Raw genomic sequence first — 22,270 nt, 5'->3', positions numbered from 1 at the left:
TCACTTACCAATATTGCTTGGAAAATTATTTGTAATTCGTTTAATGAGATCACTTTGAGTCAGAAACTATTAGAACAGTGCTATTATACAAATATGTATTTATCGTACCGTATCGTGTGTCACTCTATTATCTCAAAAGACGAATATTATAATTTTAAAGATGCTGTGAGTGATTGACATAAATAATAAGTTACAATTCGGTATAATGTTTAGAAACGAATATATTTATAATTGCGAACGTGAAATGCTCGAACATATTAGCAGAATGAGAAGATATGCCCACAGAGTTTATACGAGAAAGCAAGCGACTTGTCTGTTGAACAGCAAATCAGAAATTGGTTTAAACAAAACATTTAATACTCGGACGCGAATATGAGCAAAGAAAACAGCAACACTCTAAATTTTAGTGTCGGTAAGCGTATCGCAATAAAATCATTAAATCTGTTGTCGACAGCGACGACAAAATCAATGGATATCCTATATAGTCCAATTAATGTTAAAACTATTGAATTAATAGATTTCATTCAGTCTTTTGAGAAGTCAACTAAAAAGCGACAAAACGGATGACTTTGAGACCAATTGAAGGAATCATTGCTGTAAATATACCTTATGAAAAAAAAAAATTACATTCCGACTATTTATTCTGAGCACCGTCGGGTAAAAGTCTATTTACTTGTTTAGTTGTATTAAAACACAAAGATTAGATTTGGAAAATTTGTACTGTTTATAGAACCCGACAGAGTGAGAAGCTTTACTTTTCAAATAAAACAACAACAAGAACAAAAGAAGAATATGCATACAATTTCTTCCACTTGTAAACGAACGCTATATATCATAAGTATAACATTGTGAAAACGGTTGGAATAAATCAAATTATTTTAACGAAATGTCTGCACAGAAAAGCATATCCATGTTCGTCTGGCTAATCTGTTTATATGAAATTCGATATTAGGATCCGATTTCTATGTCAATACATTGAGAACCGAGTAATTGATTGAAAACCCTTTGCGTTTTCGTAATTCCAAATTACCGGCATTATTTATTTGAAAAAACATGCATGTCTTAGCAATAATGTAGTACTTTCACTTATGTTAATGGAACGTACTACCAATGTGTTATGAATGGTTCGGTTTTTGGGGTTAGATGTAAAAATGAAACTTTCTACGTTTTTTAACGAAATATATTTGCACACAAAAAATTATTTGGTAAGAGAAATAAATAAATCTGGCTGAACCGCAACGTGAATCAAAAAACCGAACACTCTGATATACTTTTCGATCTGATATTCAAACTTTTATAAAGGGGGAAAAATCAAAATCCGTATGCTACATATTTATTGCGGCTATTTCATCTGTCACCGACAGCGACGACCGATATAACGATGAACCATACTACATTGTAGTCATTGAAGTAAGAGGTTTCTATGTTGTTAGTGTTAACAGACGCAATAGACTTGAAATTATAATAATATTGATAAAGATTGCCATATGTAAAAGGTTAACGAGGCAATAAATAACAGTAAAAACGAGTTTTCAACTATCTCCAGGAATCAGCTCTCTTGTCTCAATTCTACCGATACGGTTTTTAGTGAAACAAAATGTCATCATATAGCACATGACTCTTGAACAGTAAATAAGTATGGTTTCTACTCAACAAAAAGTAAGCAAAGCCAAAATTGAAAAAATAAAATTTTGTCTCTCACACGGTGCTCATTTTCGGTGAGTCCTGAGGTCATAGCACATTTTATTTGAATAAAGTCCGTCGAGTAAAAAAAAATATTTTTCCGTTAAATTGGCCGAGATTCAGCAACATCGTTCAGTGAAATAGTTAATCGTACACCATCGGTAGAATTGACATAGAATAGATGATAGAGAATTGATGCCGTAATCCTTCTCCAGGGCTTTTAAGAGACAATCACGATCCCTCTAGCATTTTTATTATATCTTGAAAAATCGACACAAACAACCTGTATGTTTGGGTCTTGCAAGGCCTAACCTAAATTTAGAGAACAGAGAGCATCATTTTTCAGTTCCTGCTGAGAAAACTCATAAAAGGCAAGTGTACAGTATTAGTATTAGTGTTTGACGCATTTCCACATTTCATTCGATCATTCATTAACAAATCAGCCGATCACAATCTTTTACTTCATTAACTTTTAACTTTAGCACATAAACTGGTTTCGATAACGATGACAAAAATATTGACAAGCTCTGGGTAATATGATCCTTTATGTTTAAAAAATTAAAGTACAAGATTTGATCGATGCAATACAATAATTATGTAATTTTGCCCTCTCATTCATCTGTTATCGATAATGACGAGAAAAATAATGACAAGCTCTGAGTAATATTGTACGGTATACAGTAAAACGCATGTTAAAAAATTGAAGTACAAGATTTGAAGTCAACTGACTAAAAAATACTTTGGTCGATGGAAGTAATAGACCATTATATTAATACTGGTCATATGCTTGCCGTCTGTAACAGGTTAAATCGTTCGGTATTTATGTAGTTGGTACCGAATGTAATTGATAGTTTCGACTAAATTGAATGAAAGGTCAGAAGGACATAATTATTGTATTACCTTTGAAAGCGCTATTGGTCGGGTGGAACAAGAAAAACTTTTAAACCACACAGAATATAAAATCTAATTTTGAGCCCAGTTTATTTTGATATAAGACGAAGATAGATACCACCTGAACTGAATCTCTTCGTTAAGTGTTACAAAAACAACTGTCCAGTAACCCAACTTTCACTTACTCTGTTGATCCTAGCTTCCGTAAGCCTCTTCATATTCAAACTTAAGAAATCATTTTTGTTGAAGAGGCAAGACTTATTCAATACCCACAGGTGTAAAAGTGTGAAATACAATGTGATAGAAATGACTAAAACTCCAATCCAGTCATCCCGTCATCCAATAAGCATCTACATTTTCACAATGACTAATCGAAAAGAATGTTAAAAGAAGAAGTATAGTAGAAATAGTAGAAATCACAAAATATAGTTTTTTTTGTTTTTGAATATTTATAAAAAGAAATAATTATAATACGAAACCAATATCAGCTTTTCCGCCTTTGATAACTCAATCAATGAAAGAAAGATACAAAAAATAATAATATTTTATTTTAATGAATCCGATACAATAATACCAATAAAACAACTACCATCAAATCGATCGTGTGTATAATTTTAACTCAATTTTTCATTATAAACGTTGCACGACCGACTCACTGGGCTCTTATAACTCTTTTGGAAAATCAATGTAATGTTTATTATTACGAGTACGAAAATAGAACGCAACGAATAAATTGTTTATTCTGTTTAAGATTCTGTATACAAAATTCTTCTATAAAAAAATTTTTAAATCCGTTTTTCAATCAGCAGATGGAATATATTGTATGAATTTTTTTTAACTTTCGTAAATATAATGAACCAACCATATAGGCGATCCATATAACATAAAAATTCAATTTACCTTAGAAACAGATTAAACGCAGATCTTTATTAAATTTTCCGAATATAAAACCTTTTGGCGATGGGGGTATGGTTGCTTTTTTCTATGAAAATTTGTGGTTATTTCATTAATTTTTTTTATAGAAAATTAAGTAGGGGTCTTAGTATATTGAACTTTAATGTTTGGATATAAATTCTGACTCTACCAAAAATAGGTTTAAAGTCTAATGTCATTTGAAATCGTCAACGACAAAAATTATAAGAGATGTGCGTTAAAGAATAATGAAGTAAAAGATTTTCTTTCAATTAGTTTTAAAATTCCTATGTGTAAAGAAGGAATAGATTCGGTAATCACATTGGTAAATGGTTTACAACATATTCAACGAAAAGTTTTTCTATAAGAATTTCGTTCCGACTGACTGAACGACAACTCTCAAGAGATAAATGCTGCGCAATAACACTATTAGCATACCTTATTGAAGTCGTAATCTTAATGGAAAACAACGAAAGATGTAGTGAACCGTAAAAACTTTCTAGAAATTTCATTTGAAGTTCTGTCAACCACAGAAAAGTTTAAGACGAAAAACTTTTCGGAAGGAGGGTTCGTCAAAATTTATTTTTAGCAAACGTTTTACTAGCAAATTGAGGGTCACTGTAAAGTAGTCGGTGTATCCACGCATCGCAAATTTTCTGAGATATTTACAGTGATCTAAAAATGATATAGCTACTTCAATGTGACAGACTTGTATTTGTGAGTATTTGTGATCACGAGACATTTTTCATTCATTTTGCTTTAAAAGCGCTAGTGCCCAGTATCAATCAAACTTTGAGTAGTCGTGCCCAAGCCTCACTTGTTCTTAGAAGTCGGCGCCCCTGCAATGTGACAGTCTTTTTATTGAAATCACAAAGTCAGTTCTTTAAAAACTATTCTCTAACTACTTGTTAATGTCATTTATAAAACAATCCTTGCTTTAGGCACAGAATCTTTTTTCTAATAGTCTATATAAACATCATGCCAAACCGACAATTGCACTAAACCACCCTCCGAACATCAACAAATTGTCTGTCCATTTCTCGATATTGTACCATCTACGATCGACAATATCAAAATGTGTCGATTTCACGGATGTCACATTATTTCTCGTTGAATTCAAATAAACGAAAACTTGTTGAATTAATTTAATAAAATGTCTGTTTACGATTAAAAACATTACCATTAGTGAGTCGTATCCTCCTGTTAAATCTGACAGCATTATCATATCGTACATGTTATCCATATTTGTGTTGAAATTCACTCAGGTAAATATTTACCGAAGAATATTAAAAAATTAAACTGCCACAAAAGAAAATACAATAACAACAGAACTGAATTCGATAAAACTTTTTCTATTTTATTTTTGGTCGAACGGTGTAGTCGGATGAAAGCGATTCTTTGTTAGTGCCAAAATCAACAAAAAAACCTTCGTTCACAGATTACTACTAATAACGAAACATTTCCAAATGTTTTTCCGTTCGAAACAAAACAAAAAAATGAGAGCGAAAAAACAGTAAAACAAAATTATTATAAAATAATTAAAATTCAACAATCCAGAAACACATTGAAATCATACACGAAAAAAAAAACTAAATGTGGGGAAAAACTAAATGGAAAACAGAGTGAAGAGGGAAAAATAAAAATCACGAGCACATTATTCCTTTTCCATTTTATTTTATACTTTAAAAAAAATATTTTTTTGTATTTTTGAAAAAGTATACACACACTACATACAACCGACCGACGTAACGCACAAAGGATAATAAATCAAAAACATGGAAAATGATTTTTCATGTGTATAATACACTCAAATCGGCATATGATATGGCAATAATGTTGGTCGAATTCAACATTCCTACTGATACAAAGTATGAAATGAAACTGACCGCTTTTCCAGCGCTCAAACACTGTAACGTATGTATATATGTATACCATATGTGTCTATCTGTATATATACACATATGCTGTACTTGTGAAAATTTATAAAACTATTATTACCATCATATCAACAACTATGTGGATTGAATAAATACAGACGTGTGTATAATGTATACGAATTTTAACCAGAGAAACATATGATTCGGAAAATGGATTTAAAATTTATATTTCTTGTGGGAAAAATTTGTGAAAAAGTAAATGTAACACTCAAAAACTATTTAATTTAAAGATTTTACAGGGATCTCGAGCCACCACCGGTTGAGGGTTTGCATGTGATTAACTAGTTTTCGTTGACTTGGATGCATTATAAAGTAATTCTCTAGGAACATAATTTTACACCTTACGTATCATCTGTTATCGACAATGATGACAAAAATAAATAACGTCGATTTATATACCAAAAAAGATATAAATGTAGCGAAAGGTTTTATTTCAATTTGTTGGAAATACTTACAGTTTTTAACATTCAAAAGTATCGTCATATACTCGTTATGGAGAAATGAGAGAAGTCGGAGAAATAAGAAATGTATAATATGTCGATACTTTTGAATGTTAAAAACTGTAGATCAAATCAAGTAATAGATTTGCTAAATACCAGGGTCATTTTCGATGTCATTTCATTTATTGAATTTACTGAAATTTATTAAGTTCTTCCAAGATTTACTGAAAATGTGTTGAATTTACCGAAAATGAAAATCATCGATTTTTTGTTAATTTAAGTTCATAGTCGTTTACATCGCAAATGTGTAAAAAGCCATGAACTGGCCTTAAGGTAAATTTCACTACATTTGGTAAATATATCAATAATAGGTCCTGACCTTAATATGCATTTCCTCCTTTCATTCATAACCTTTTTTTAGAATTAGAGAACAATTAGTGTCTATGACTTATTCTAGTCCGAGGCTTGTTACGCTTAGCCCACTCAAACATATCAATTGTTTGTGTTTTTAAAAAAGAACGAAAAATGGGAAAACCTTTGTTATTCTTAAAAGCCAACCACTGATGCAATTGTTCGACGGAGCAGCGAATTTCACTTACTCGTAGGATACGCTAGACCTAGTTCTGTTTCAATAGCTGCTAAATCGCTGTGGCATACCAGAAAGGCCTTCAACCACTTGACTGATTTTCCTAATCTTCCACCGTAGGTTCACTTTTCGTATTTTTAATACGTATACCTAGTATGACAAAAAAAAAACATCCACAACAACGTTAAAATATTTGCAAGTCATTGCACTTTTACATCATTTACATATTGACATCATAAAATATGACAAATACCGTCACAAAACTGATATCTGTTTGAGTAGTCGACAGCTCAATACACACATTAGTTTCACATATTTTCAATTGTTTTAAAATATATGACGCGGCGATCACGTAAGTCAAAACTCAACATATCCATTTTTCCGAATTTCAATAAACATAACATTTCTATTTATAAAATCATCATCATGTATGCGCGCTAAAATTGAAACATGTTCCAACCATAAACTAGAACATACATTTATATATATGAACTTCAGCTCGCATTAAAGTGCTTGAATGGCTCTCCCATATATTCCATTCAACTCAATTTACTCTCGCATATAAATTTTCTTTAAATGAATGATATTACGTTACGAATGGATGTGGAGGCAAAATCTTTATCGTGTGATTTTATATTCTATTGAAAGTCATTTGATATATTATCGTATATACATGTTAGATGCGTGCACTGTTCATTGTTGCTTAAAACTAATGTGAAAAAGGAACGAAAAAAAACAAACAATTTCCCTATTTTAAGCCACGATGTCGATGGGCTCTTCACCTATGCTAGAATAAAATTCCAAACAAACATTTTCGTTTTCGGTTACTAATGAAATATTCAAACAAAATGTATATTATATTTGCTTGGCTGGTAAAGCAGTAAAAAGCAGTAAAACGTTTAGCAAAACAATAATTTTCTCCCGGTATAAATTTAAATGTTTAATGTGTTCATGTGTAGATTTTAATATTTATTATTAAATTTGAACATGTGTGCTGTTTGTATACTCTCAACGGAGATATTAGTTTTCATTTTACAGCAAGCAATTTAGAATTATTTAGTTTTCAATTTGCACATATTCACATTCTACTAATGAAAATTCATCCCAACGAAAAAAAATTTGCTAATTCCATTTTCAAAACTTAATTGCATTTTATGATTAATTTGAAAACAATTTTCGATTTTTTATTATTATTTTCGGATATGTTATGAATTTGTGCTCTTGAAACATGATAGTGATTTATGAGAGGTCTAGTATCCAAAAACAGTTCGTTCTTTAGAAATACAGTCATTCATTTCCCATTAAACATCAGACATCGAAATTACATAAAATTTGTAGTGAGAATAAGAAGTTGTCTGAAGACATCTGGTTTGTAGCTTTTCCATCAAGTCCTTGAAAGTGATTAATAGTTGTAGAGAGAGCACAGAGAGTATTTTGATAGATATTCGCAGTTAGAAGTGTGCATCGTTTTGAATCATATTTTTTGTGTTGCAAAATTGAGAGAGATGATCATCAAATGATCTTTAAGAAAAAAAAAGTCTAGATCTCTTGTGATAAATTTTTTTAAAGAAATAAAGAAATTTTGCGTAGTCGATGAATCGATATAGTTTTCCACCAAACATTATACAAAACTTTAAACAAAATAAGTAATAGATTTATCGGGATTATATTTCTTTTATAGATATTATACATTCTTTCCTAATGTTGTTTCCCTATTGGGCAAAAATCAGACGAATTCTGCTGCACCGTGGCCTGTTTATTAAATTGTTAATTTAAAAGTTCTCATTTCCGTCCAGATCAATTATTTGATTATATAGCTTAAAATTATTGTAACTACTCACCCCAGGTAACGCTTGTTTCTCGTGCAACGCGCTTTGTGCTGTTGCTGCACTTTCTGGATTGAAGTACGTCAAAAAAGCGCAACCTAATTGGGTAAAACATATTCAAATTAATCAATTGTGTTAACATTAAATTAACAAACAATTATGTGTCCGACAGAAATAGCTACTTAATAGCTTTAAAAGCAACAGAGTATCCGCATTGTAGAGGATTTCAGTTCAGATTTTCCATAGCTTTAACTAGTTTAAACTCATATGATAACTAAAGTTTTGGGAATTCATATTAGTATGAAGCAAGCGAACTGCGACGGACCTACGCATTCTACCAGATCTTTTTAACCGTAAAAATTGATTGGGTCATTAGTTTCATTGTTCTAACGTTCTAGCAAAGTTGCGTAATCTATCACTGGGATGTGTTCCCCAAAAAGAAGGCTCCAGTGTGTTTGAAAACTTCATATCTAACTCCCAGAGTATTCCTACACTCAAATTTTGAGTAAACGCGTCACGATCATCTATCCCAATTGAATCACGGTTCAGTGCTTTATAATACTGCAACAACAACGAAAAAAATAAATTTAAGACGACAAATAATCTGTTTCCAATTCATTTTCGTGTTGAATCGACAAAACCTCCACTGCATGTAAACTTTAAATACTTAGTACACAGTCAAGCAATTATCCTCATTATGCATTTACCACCACTTTAGTTTTCACGATTGAAGAACAGATAAATCTCGCATGAAGAGCATATAAGTATACCAAATCTGTATTACATATTGGTAAGTTAAAATACCCTCATTTGACTATTCAGCATGCAAGTCTCGGTATTTAGTTATACACATTTATCAGTTCTTTTGTACAAAATGCATTTTATGTCATGGAATCCTTTTAAAACTGTGCATCCGAAAACAAAAAAAAACGGAATGTGCAAAAAGATGGGAAACTGGTAGAAGAAGAAAAATGGAAGTTGAAAATAAATGATGCATAAGCATTGTGTAGTTTTGCTGGTAGACTCAATCCAGATTCGATTAATTTTCTGATAGTCAAAGTTATGTTATATGAAGAGGATACTTTGCATAATAATGCCCCGATATGGAAGAATGAAAGATGTTATGTGAGTCGCTGTATAATATGTGTATTATGCCGGAAGTATATAGAGTCGCGAAATTGGGAAATATATTTTATGGCAGCCAGCGAAGGACTTAATAAAATTAAATTAGCGTAATCAATTCGTTTACATAGGAGGCAGAAATCAGCAAATACTTCCTTATATTACATTACCTGTCACATATGGCTATTCATCTGTTACCGATAACGACGACAAAAATAATGACAAGATCTGAATATGACCGTTTATATAGTAAAATGCATGTTTAAACAATTGAAGTACAAGATTTGTAACCAACAGATTAAAAATACTTTGATCGATGGTTAACAGGTTAAAGGTTAAATGTTAGTTGAAAACTTGTAGACTATTATATTTGGGACTTGTTATTGGATTGTGCATTTGAAAGGATTAGGATTAATAAGATTCCATGTTTATTCTGCTATACTTTTTCCGATGTTCAAATCTTTTAGTTTCTGATTTTATGCCATATGTTTAACACTAGCAATTTGTTACAGACAATACTTTTTCCTATACCTAGAATTCACAAAGAAATGGTCGTACATATCCATATTGAAATCGATTTTGAAAACTCTTATTTACCCTGAAATCGAATTATGTTAAGTAGGAAAAATCGGAAGAATGTCAATTTAGAAAGTTTTTCACCCAGACCTGCTCGCTTATGTAAACAGAAAAAGAAAGATCTTGATACCAATTAGGAAAAAAATTAGTGGTAACCGTTTAACTCGCTGTTGTGAGACAGAGCCGTCAGAGCCCGTGGAGTGAACATTTTAGGAATGGTAGGTGTATCATGGTACCAATGGTACCTACATCAACATCTGTTAATTCTTTTGCTTTAAGTATTGTTTCACGGATGTTCTTATAGGTGCCATTTATCGCATAATGCTTGAAAATATAGGACATGCTTACTTATACTATACGAATGCATATAATGAATGTGTGAACGATTTTACCGGGATGTAAGTCAATGTTTTGAATGCATTTGCCTCCTGCCTGCTTTACTTTATTCTACTTTGCTTCAACTTTCTTCTCATTATTGCGCTATGACTTAGTTTGACATGAATGCGCTGTGTGGGTTAACCAACGTACTGTATTTTATATGATCGAATATCTCTAACGTATTTGTGAAAGGTTAAGGCCAGTTCATTGTTGCATACATCCCAAATGTGTAAAACGTCATGATCTGGCCTTAAGATAGATAAAACGGTTACCGATCTCAGCTCATACTTTAATCGATAATAATTCTGGATTATTTTGACGCCAAACTAAAACTTAACTAAATTTGAACTGACAGTAAAATTGTTAACTTGTCTTCTAGACGTAGCCAATATATTGTCGATCCTTTACATTAAATCTTAATCTTCCAAAATATCTAATAAAATTCAACCACAAAAGAACACAACAACCAATACAATGAGAAATCCCACACGCTATAACAACTATCCATAAAGCAACTCCTCTTCCTTTTTTTAATTTCAAAAACCCCGCTATATAAAATATATTTCGATCCTTATATCATCCTTACTTTTTCAGTGTCCACAAGAAAATCTTTAATCTCTTTATATTTTTCCTTTTCGCCTTCTTCAGTTATTCCTTTTGTTGTTATTTTATATCAGCCCTTTTTGGTATACGATATTCGTCTTCTTTCGAGCTTGGTGGATGTATCATGCTTATGTGAATCCTTTGTGTTTTGGCACAGAGACATAATAAGAAAAAAAGAAATGAAAGAAAAATCGAAGACATTCAAGACTTTTCATAAAAATTACTTTATATTTTAATGCTTTTAGGTCAATTCATATATGATGCCAAAGTCATGTTCGTCGTTTATAGCATGTGTGTGTGATGGGGATGGAGATTTTTCTTCTCCATTTTTTTGTATAATATTTCATAAAATGATGATGACTTTTTTTAAATATTAAATTTGAGTAAACATGAATTCTTTATCAGTTTTTGTTATGTCCCTTTTCTATGAATAAATGTTTTGTTTATTTGCTTCTTAAGAGTTCTCGGAAATATTTTTCACGATATTTTTCTAACATTTTCCCAACAAAATTTTTATGAGTTATTAAAGTGGAATAATATACAAAGCGAAAAATGTTCCATCTTTGTGCGCTTGAGATTGTCTGTTATACTTACTCGAAATCTGTTCGTTATGAAAGGCCAACATTTGTGGATTTTATACGATAATCTTGGACTCAAATCTCTCACCTGAAAAAGATAAGAAAATGTTACTGTTAGGAATCACCTGATTAAAAACGTAATATTTACTGTAAGTTACTTAATATTCTAAAAACAAGCTGCATGGACAATACACAATATTATTATTATTTGATTTTGTACTTCACCGAATTTCTAATATAATTCACAGGCGATCAAAATGTTTACGGTTAATCAATAGCTCCAAATACAAAATCAAAGATTTCTGAACGTTATATAAAAATTCAAACTAGCTGTCCTTATATGTCAAGTTAAAAGAGTGCAAAGTCGGTTGATATTTAAAAATGGCAAAACTCGTCAACGTCAAATAGAGACGAACAACTTCATACACCAAACACCAACCATTCTCAAAAGTTTAAACTCGCGTCGTTCGTTTCTTTAGATTCAATCAAACGGCCGGTATTCTTATACTCAAAATAGTAAATCGAAGGAAGAACCTGCCTTTTTTTTACGATTCGAGCACAACATTTCGGTTCCAGTAATGATACAGAATTCAATCATGTCGAAACAAAAATCAAAAATTCAGAACGTTGAAGCCTTACCCTAGTACGAACGTATAAATAAAACGATTCGAACAAGAGTAATACGATTATTTATTACACATTGTCCTAAGAGTTGATAACAGATGGCGTTGCTCCCTATGTGTGTTCCTTACTGCCGGTCGAAGCGACGCCATCTGTTATCACCTCTCCGACACAGTAACATACGTAATACATATTACGCAAGATTTGTTCTTGTCCAATCTTAAAAAACCCATACATAGGACCACAATAGATAGAACAAATATTATATTGCAAATTCTATCTGATTCTCCATTCGTTTGTTCTTCGGTTCTGAGACTTCTTCGACGAAAGAAAGAAAAACTTTCGAAAATGTGTGGATAACCTAAAAACGAGATCTAGACCCTCCCATAAACATTGCATCTGGACGCTGGTATGAGAAACTTTAATTTAACCCTGACATTTAATACTTCGTTGATGACATGGTGGTGACACTTTACAAGAATGTGGAAAGCCAGACAAGCGGAAATATTGACAGTGTTACCATGTTATCATCCCAAGAGTAAGGCTTTATGATGTAAACGTAACAGAACTTCGGTTGTATGGGTAACAAGAATACGTTCTGAATTTACGGTAATCCAACTTCTTACGACAATAATGTGTTCAAAGAGAACATTACTCAATCTATTCATCTATCAAGTCTGACATGCTTTACCAATCGAGTCTTTTGTTCCATCCCTCTGAGATACTTGTATGCCATTCAGCATTATTAAACATTCAAATCGAATTTAATAAGTTCATTACAGCACAAGAAATGATCTTAACTTAACATTTTTGTTCTTTGTGAATTTAGTACATTCAGAAAATCGGAAAGGTCGGAATTCTTTGATCTTTTGAACTCAAATAATGAGCGCTGAGCTTTATTCATTTCAGTTAATATTCAAATATTATAGCACTACACATAACCTACTTTTGTATAATTAATTAATTTCTTCAGACTAAGTTCAATACTCACAACCCTGGGAGTCTTTAAGTTAAATAGTTTGAAAAGTTTCTTGTGTTAAGTAAATTTCTCTGTACATTCTCTGAATGGGTTGAAATGTCTGGCTCTTTGCATACTCAACACATTCGCATGTATAATACAGTGAGTATATTCCAAACATATACGTTCGTTAAACACCATACCTTCATTTCATATACAGTACACACAAAAAATAAGGAGAAAAGAAAAAGACGAAGAAAATTTTGTGCTTAGTGAGAAAATGTGTTATTGTGTTTGGTGTGTCTGTGTAATGCGAACGTTGTTACATTTATTGTGAAACTCATTCGTTGAACAAACTATGTAAAAATGTCTAAATTATTTATATTTTCGTCGGTTCTACTTTTTGAACTTTAAAGCTCATTTACTGGGTTTGTTTACACACGTAGAATATATGTACACGAAAAAATAATTCATTTAATTACTTGGAATCGGTATAGCATTTTCACACGTTTTACAAGTGTTATGCACGTAAAGGCAGTCACGACGTGTACATAAACATTTCGGTAAAATATTCGTGTAAATCACCATTTTTACTTGCAAGTGATAAATGTTGTTTTCTCATTGAACGATTCGGAGTAAGTAAGCCACCAGGACAGTTTACAAATGACGTCATTCCCACTACAAGTTTTTTGGTTTTTTTCATTTGTCAGTTTCTGTGGCAAGGTATACGCAAATTTTCCATTCTACTTCGGAAAACAACAACCCTCGCAGCTTGATGTAACCATCATTATATGGGATTATTTTGCAAAGTTCCTTTTTTCCTTTTTCCTGAACACAGAGAAACTCTTTTTTTTTCTTCGACAATAATAAACGCAAAACATCCATTTTATGTTGCCACATTTGATAATTTATTCTAGGAAACTTTTCCGTTCTAAATCATATTCGCTGCGTTGTTTGGGGACAGTTTTTTTGCTTGGTCTTTTTTTTAGTTTAAATCAAGAATTTTTTAATCTCGAATACCATTTTGATGAAAAAAGGCATAAATGATGAAACATGGCCATAAAAATTACAATGACTCACCTAAAAGGGAACTGAATGTTGGTGGATAATTTATAATATCCGGTACGATACATAAGATGTAAGGTACACGTTAGGGGTGTGCGATGGATAAAAGATCGAGACTGGCGTAGTCCACAAAAAGTTGTTATCCTCCCTAAATGTCAAAAACCGATTTTAATAGTATTTTACATGACTAGGGATAAAAAGATGAAAAGTAGAGTTTTCGTGTGAATTTTGTTGATCCGAGGCGAAGCCAAGGTCAATAAACACACGAAAACGAAAGTAGTGCTTGAAACATGAAAAGTACGGTTTTCGACGCATGTAGCATGTAAAATCATTTACAACTTGCGACAAATCATAGAAGCTAAATTTTCGAGTTTTCAGCCTCCCACCTATTTCGACCTCTACCAAAAAACTTCTTTGAGATTTTTGCTAGCTAGATCAGTCTTATTGTACTAAGAACAGAAAAAAAAATGCGGAAGAAGTTTGTCGGAGAAGTCTTCTTCGTGATTCGTCAAAGCTCGCCGACTCTGAAAAATTCAGTGGATCTTGAACTTGAAAATTCGTAAATTCATCTGGATATTATTAAATTTTTGCTCAAGTGGGTCTAAATTCTTGCGAATGTTGTAGACTATCCAGAACAGGAAAGTTTTTGAAAATCATGTGAAAAACGTTTGTGTCGTGAGTGTTTGTTTGGCCTAAAATTGGGGCCACATTAATAACCATTCACACAAATGAATGAACGAAACTTAAGTAAGGTTTCGTTTAAAAGTATCGTTTCTTGAAGATGATCGATATCACCTCGCTCCTGTAATAAGCACTTTGGTCAACCTCGATCCGAGATGCTATTTTATAGTTGTAGCTACGCTGCACTTTCATTTACAGCATAATTCACTCAGCAGAGAACCAAAATTCGCTATAAGACAGAATTCTTGAGGAAAGAATTTTTACGGGAATATGAGCAATTGTTACGCGCTTAGACTGAATAAAACATCTATCGATTACTCACTTTAATGATTTCGTTGTAGCCATCATCCACTGTAATTATGGACACGTTGAACGGCAAGTTTAAAAACCCTATCTATGATTATTCAAAATTTACAAGAACTCATTTTAATGTCTCGTGAAATGAGTCATTACTTCATTGACATGAGCGGTAATAGTAGATTACGTCCGAGGTTCCAAATATTTATTTTGATGAGTGGAGACGTTTTGGCCCGACCCGAAGGGCTACTTTACAGTGCTTTACGTGCTTCTGGTCGGTAAATGCGAAAAATTTACTAAAAAAATTGCATTTACCGACCAGAAGCACGTAAAGCTATTTTACAGGTTGACCCATGTCAAAGTTGAACATTACATAGCAATTGGTGCTCTGTGAAAATGAAGAGTATTTCGATTAATTGTTCGCGAATTTCAATGTGAAATTCAAATTTTCCATGTTGTAGGCAGTAAAAAGGATAGTGCCACGTAATTCACTAATTCGGATTTTTTTTGTATTGCTGGCAGTCTCCCTAGCTTTTGTTTGAGCAACTTGCTTCGGTAAGTGTTTTTCGACAAGTGTAGTTGTACAACTCGCCTTAGACTCGGATATACAAATTCTACACTTCATATGTCGAAAAGACAGTTACCGAAGCTTGTTGCCATCACAAAATGGTTACCATCATGTAATGCAACCTACTATTACCTTAGTCTCTATAGGGTCAGTGTTCACAAAATTCGATTTCTATCAAAAAATACGATGTTTCACCTTCAGCGTATATTAAGGGCGGTCGCCAATACTTCAATTGTTCTACCAGCTTCGGCAAACGTGGCAAACGTTAATTGTTTTCATTAAATTCTCAACATCAGTAATTGCCATTGACTTGATTTAAAAATTCTGACGTAAAAAAAAGTTCCCTTTAATTTTTACTTAAATCCTCTGTGTTTACAATTTGAAATGACCTGATACATTATTATAATAATAACCGAGTTCGACTTTCATTCAACAAATACAATTTTATTGGATTAAATTTCAATTGGTTTATCGAATCGTATATTAAACGTTAAATAAAGAAAATTGTCGATATACTTTCTGTATTAATATTGATGACAGCAAATATAGGCAATAAAACGAATGAGCAAAAAAAAACACAACAAATTAAGTTAATTATCGTAGTTCATTGATTATAACAACCCCCTCTTTTAATCATGTACTTTGTAACGATGACTTAATTCATTTTCTGCTATAAATAGGTTATGCGATGTTGAATGTTGAAGCAATTTTCACATTTAAAAAGCTTAAAAATGTGTACGGATGTTAACGTTTTATGTATGGAGTTATGCAAAGTTTTCATCGAACATATTGATCACATATAGCCTTTGCGTGCTGATATAGCCAGTTATTCGATATTTTATTCACATTGTATTATCGGGATTAAAGTGCTCAATTATAAATGAAATACACAGACATTGAATTAGTATAATAATAGTTCGTTTGAAAAAACTTTAGAAGCAAATACACATTGCTGCTAAACTTTATTCTAACAAGGGTTGCAATGCCACTAATTTCAAATACTGTTTCAAATGATCTTGCATTTAGCTTCAGCTATAGACTTCCCACTCGGACACAAATTATTGAGTTTCCTGAGTTTCAACAAAACTTTCAAAATTATCAAAAATATGTCTCCGATAACCCAATGATTTGTTTTAATACTTTTCTTTTAAAGCGGGTTTTCCAATTTAGTTTAGGGATACTTAGTCAATGTCACCTTCAGTGAACAAAAGCACGGCAGAGTAAAGTAAACAAAAGGCTTGATTTGACTAGCGACCTGTATTACCTGTACCTTCGTGTTTTGAGAATAAATTTTTGCAATTTATGTCAGTGTTCATTTGAGTTCATTTTCATACAGTGTATTAGGTCCCTTATTTGACGTTTCAAAAATTTTGATTTACTGTTAATTCAAGACCAAGGTACTTAAAGCACATAATTTAATAAAAATTGAAAGCTTATGCGTCCTGAATTCCTTGCCTTAGGATTCATTTTGCACAACTATTTAATAAGAAAGCTTTCTGTTTTACAAGTTTCAGAAACTTTTTATTTGTACATGAATCATACCGCATAATCATTTCGCTGAATAATGACCTACTGTTCATTTCATTTGTCCGCTCAACATGTATATTTTAATTCGTAAATGACCTCTACAACATGCAAATTATAACTCGAACCATTAAATTCTCTATTTAAATATTTAGCTTAGGGTCAAGTAATTTGTTTACTTTGGCATTATTCTCTCGATTACTTTTTTATGTAAATGTTATGACATATTTTGTCGAACAGTTAAGAGTTCACTGATTTTTCATGAGAGAGTAAATAGAGAAAAGGGTTGCTGAACGGTATATAAGGTTTTTCAGTCAACGTTACTGTAATTTAATTGTCGTTTATGTGATAATTTAATCAACCGGCATTATGCGTATTTGCATATTTATGTTAATTTATTGTAACCGACCGCTTTTTAACGTTTCTAACTAATAAATGAGTCGAAATAATTGCATGACTGTTCTTGTATCAGACTCGAATACTGGGAAATCCATTTCGTTCTTCTTTGAAATATTGAATTGCAAATTTAACAGCAAATAATTTTCTCACGCGTGAAAACATTCTACACGAAGAAAGAGATTATTGCCGGATTGTTTTTCAATTTTCGTAGAATTACACCTGCCCAAAATCGACTCTTCCACAATTTCCCCGCATGTAAATGTAAAAGCCCCATGAATTGAACTATAGTTGAACTATATTTGTTAACCAAGGGGAGAAAATACGATATTCCACTGAGAGCTCAAGGTGGAACTTCCTATTTTCTCCCCGATGTGAACACAACGTTTTTCTTGCTTGGGTTTTGAAAAATGAGCATTTTGGTTCACTTTAAAGCAATGACATAATAGTGTCATTGGTTTAAAGAAAATAAAATAAATAGCGTGTTCTGGTATTCACCCATAAGGCAGGGCCTATTTTAAGGAATTTAATTTCCAAAAATTTCCAAAATTTCACAAATTTCACAAAAATTCTACAAATTTCCAAATTTTGTTTTCTGTTAGATCTCATTCCGAAGTAATCAGTTAAGCTCAAAGACATTTAAAACAACTAAGAAGGCAGTAAAAACAACATTTACGATGCAATCTGTTGTGTTTTTAGATGAAATGACGAAAAGTGATCGAAAAATTTGAGAATTTTTGGAAATTTAATTTCCTTAAAATAGGCCCTGCCATAAGGTGAGAAAATGATTATTTTTTCTCACTGAAAATGGCGCCCTCTCACAATGACAACAAAACACCATTTTCACCAACGCTTTATAGCGTACAACAAAAAGATTTTCGCATCGCTCGCTCGAAATTATAAAGTAGCGAACTTCATCATTGCTTTTCTCGTTTGAAGTCAGAATTAAGGCTTACTATCGGGTCAGGTCAACCTGAAAATTTCAGGTCAGGTCAAATTTGACCTGAAACCTGATAGTGGCCTGATAATATGACTTCACCTGAAACCTGTTGACCTGAAATTGTTTCGGCACAAAAATGAAAAACTAAAAAATCTTTGATGACAAGTTTTTTTTTTAAATGTAATAGAGAAATTTTCAATTTTAACATATCAATAAATATATTCACTCGTTGAACCCTTGGCAAATGTGTTTTAAGGTGACTGATAGTTAGTTCGACAAAGATAAAAATCATTTCCTGCAGTATATAACGTGCGCTACAATTTATTAAAAATCTAAAGAAATCTTTGTCTCTTGAGTTGATTTAGGACTTCAGTACAGATCTTATTTCATAGAAAATAATGGTATGGAGCGAGTTACTCGGCGAAGTCTTCAAAATTGCCTTCCGTTGAGTCACAATGAATACTGCCACCAGTACAGCCATGGCGGCCACTTATAAATCTTTTTTTAACAACCAGTTTGACTACAAATTTAGCAAAAAGAATATGTTTCTTATTGTCTCAGCCATGAGTCAACACCCATAATTTACTCTTCGAGCAATCCATAAGTTCAAAAATATTCACTGAGTCATTAATTTTGGACTTTTCAAAACGAAAGCGACGAAAACAACTCAGTATCAAGAATAGAGGTATCAGTACACATTCCTGGACTCTTGAAAGTCATATAAATTGCGAAAATATGTAATACAATTTGATTCAAAATAGTTTAGTTTTCATCCGAAATTAAATTTCATCTCATTAGGTCGTATCAGGTCATGACCTGAAAAATCGGGTCAGGTCAGGTCAAAGTCAGTTTCCTTATAAGGTCAACCTGACCTGACCTGTCGTAAGCCTTAGTCAGAATGACCAAAAACTCGAAAGTCATTTAGTCAATCTCGATTTGTTTGCTCTTGCTAAGACAGGCGGCTAGGTCATCTGTTAACGACAACGCTTGCAAAGCTTCAAAGTTGTCAAATAATGTATATTTCGAAGGTTCAGTTTCGCAATATATTGAAGATTAAAACTAACACGTTGACTGACACCAAATTGATTACAGCTGCTAGCGTTTCAATAATTACGTTTAAAAGTTGATAAATTCAGATAATAATATGATATACGTTTGCCCTTCAGTGTTTGGATTAGGTCATGTATATCCCAAATGTAAATTATTGATTTTTCCAGTATTTTTTCAACTATAGAGATAGCGATGAAGTACAGATAGCGAAATAGTGAAATGCATATAACGGATTTGATGAATTTTTTACATTATGTCTGCATAATGAGACGACTTTCTATAGCGATAAAAATTTTGCACGTCAATAACCTAATCTACTCTAATTTGTATCATCTAAATCTCCTGTTAAACTCTTAAAGAAGACCAGCAATTTGATGGATGTTATCGTGCCAAATCAAAGAAATTCATCTGATTTGGCTGATTTAAAATTTAAGCTCCACCTTATTCGTATCTGTTCTACAGCTCCACCTTATTCGTACCTGTTCTACAAAAGAATCCCAACAATTCCAATTTCCTTAATTGGTGTTCTAACGTAATTGCAACTAATTCAATAAACATTTTTGCTTTGCAACGAACATGCAACGAAACAATTAAATGTGAAGGTTACTATTTCATCATCATGAAATTTAATAACCAAAAGAACATTGAGGAATTTATTAATTTGTGTTTGACGTTAAAAGTTTTCCATCGTAAACGGCGGATTTAGTTCTTTTCCTTTTTATGTCATTAATATTTCGTTTGAAATACCTAGACTCTTGATAAATCGATACGGACCGGTCGTATAAAATAGTTCCACGTAAAAACTTTAATTACATTTGTCCAATGCCAGTTTATCGAGAATTTCAGCGAATATCATTTTGTAGGCAGACTACTTCTAGCCCCATACGAAGCATTGAGGGATATTAGGCTATAAGTGCTGTTTGTAATGTGTGGAAAGATATGCCTGGAAGTTGAGAACTGAATTTTTTTCAAGAGCAAAATTTTGTTGATTCAGGGATATGTTCTGAACCACCTCAAGAACAGTTATTAAAATGGGACAGAAAATTTTGTGGCGATACCAATAAGAAAGAAAATAATGTAAATGGGTTTATTGGATCATGATGTAGGCAGCTCGGCCATAGAATTAATAAGTGTCGCTCTTTGTAAATACGTCGAGTAAACTCAATCTCATTTTCATGATTTTTTCTTCATTTCTTATTCCGGAGGTAAGTTAATTGTAGCTGTTAAAAATAGAAACAAACTAAAAAACAGACTTGAAAGAATGTACAGTATGTAAATGTCTATCCAAAAAACGATTTATTCCAGGAAAACTGTATAAAATTTCGTATTTTAGTTTTATCTCACAAAACATGATTTGTATACTTCGCACAAACTTTCGCAAATTCTACGACGCATAGATTGTATAGATTTATGTGGCAGTAGGTAAACGTTTCTAACTAGCTATAGCTATGTGTATCGGAATCAGTGAACGTTCCGTACTCTAAATACGAGTACGACTATATTAACGGACGCAATAGGTATTTGGGTTCGTACGGAATTTTCTACCATCCCGTCCATTTAGTATAAATAAAACCTCAATCCCCAGAAGTGCGTGACCATTAACGATATCAACGGAAAATTTAACGTTGATAAGTACGTAGCCTTGAAAATCGAATTGATTTTGCTTATTTAATTACAATACACTACTGGTAATCGGTGCAAATTGATTATTAAACCAGCATGTGAAACAATAAGCACAATTTAATTAGTTCATCTTCGTGGTTACTCAGACACAGCGACCATTATAAAAACATATATACAACCGTCAGACCTAAACATTATTTTCAAATATATTCTTTTTGTCCTCTCTTCTACTATATATCGGGTTTTTATTTTGTCGAAAATCAATATTTTATTCCGTTCTGCTTCACCATCAACATATCATCTCAAATATTATATTTATATTGCATTCTGTTCCCAATGAATTGTGTCGTCTGTTGAAAATATTGATTCCCATTTTCCTTCATAAAAATGGTAAAAGAAAAATCGAGTGACAAAACTGACAGTAGTAAGCAATAGACGACGATTCCTTTTTAATTTTTTCTTTCCCCTTTTACAATATTTTTCTTAGACGGGTTTTTTTATCTCTCCCATTTTTATGATATAAATTTGAGCTGAAGGTAAGGTTGGAATTTTTGCAATTTATATGTAGAACTACAGACACATTTCTTTTTATGATATAAAGAGAATAATAACGACGAAAAAATTGTAATAACAATGAAATCTTAAGTTCTTTTTTTCCAATTAAAGCCGGTGCATCTCCTATCACAAATATTTTTTTTTCTGCAAAAAATTTTATATCAAAAGTTTTGTGAAATGTTATGCCATGCATACGGAATGGAGTTTCATGCTTTCAGCATATCATAAATTGGAAATAAAATTTCACTATATACGACGAATACTGTACACTTTACACTCAGTTATTTTTAAGAGCTTTGGAGCTATCTAATTTTTTTGTCGAAAATTTTGCATCAAGTAACGATTTTTTGTCAAATTTGTCACGAAACTGACAACCCTCATCTATGCAAAAACAAATTATATTTAACGGATGGCTTTCAATCTGTTGTAGACAACAATGACAAAATTAAACGGCAAATTC

At 32.2% G+C, this 22,270-nt stretch overlaps 1 protein-coding gene across 18 annotated transcripts in view; it reads right to left on the bottom strand.

The window, feature by feature from the left end:
• LOC119080723 (CUGBP Elav-like family member 4) overlaps window positions 1-22,270 on the bottom strand; it is a 243,266-nt gene that overhangs the window by 204,809 nt on the left and 16,187 nt on the right. For 10 of the 18 annotated variants that reach the window (XM_037189209.1, XM_037189212.1, XM_037189214.1 and 7 more), the window contains exons 2-3: window positions 11,549-11,620; window positions 8,291-8,373 (exon numbers count right to left, since the gene is read on the bottom strand). In XM_037189209.1, the coding sequence (XP_037045104.1) occupies window positions 8,291-8,373; window positions 11,549-11,579 (114 nt within the window). In that variant the 5' untranslated portion in view covers window positions 11,580-11,620. Of the gene's footprint in view, window positions 1-4,666; window positions 5,368-8,290; window positions 8,374-11,548; window positions 11,621-22,270 lie in introns of those variants that run through there. The other 8 variants (XM_037189239.1, XM_037189224.1, XM_037189232.1 and 5 more) reach the window with 8 other exon arrangements.

Source organism: Bradysia coprophila, unplaced genomic scaffold, assembly GCF_014529535.1.
Source record: "Bradysia coprophila strain Holo2 unplaced genomic scaffold, BU_Bcop_v1 contig_350, whole genome shotgun sequence".
NCBI lineage: Eukaryota > Metazoa > Arthropoda > Insecta > Diptera > Sciaridae > Bradysia > Bradysia coprophila.
The sequence above is the reverse complement of the archived record's forward strand: the minus strand, read 5'-3'. Positions and strand labels throughout refer to the sequence as shown.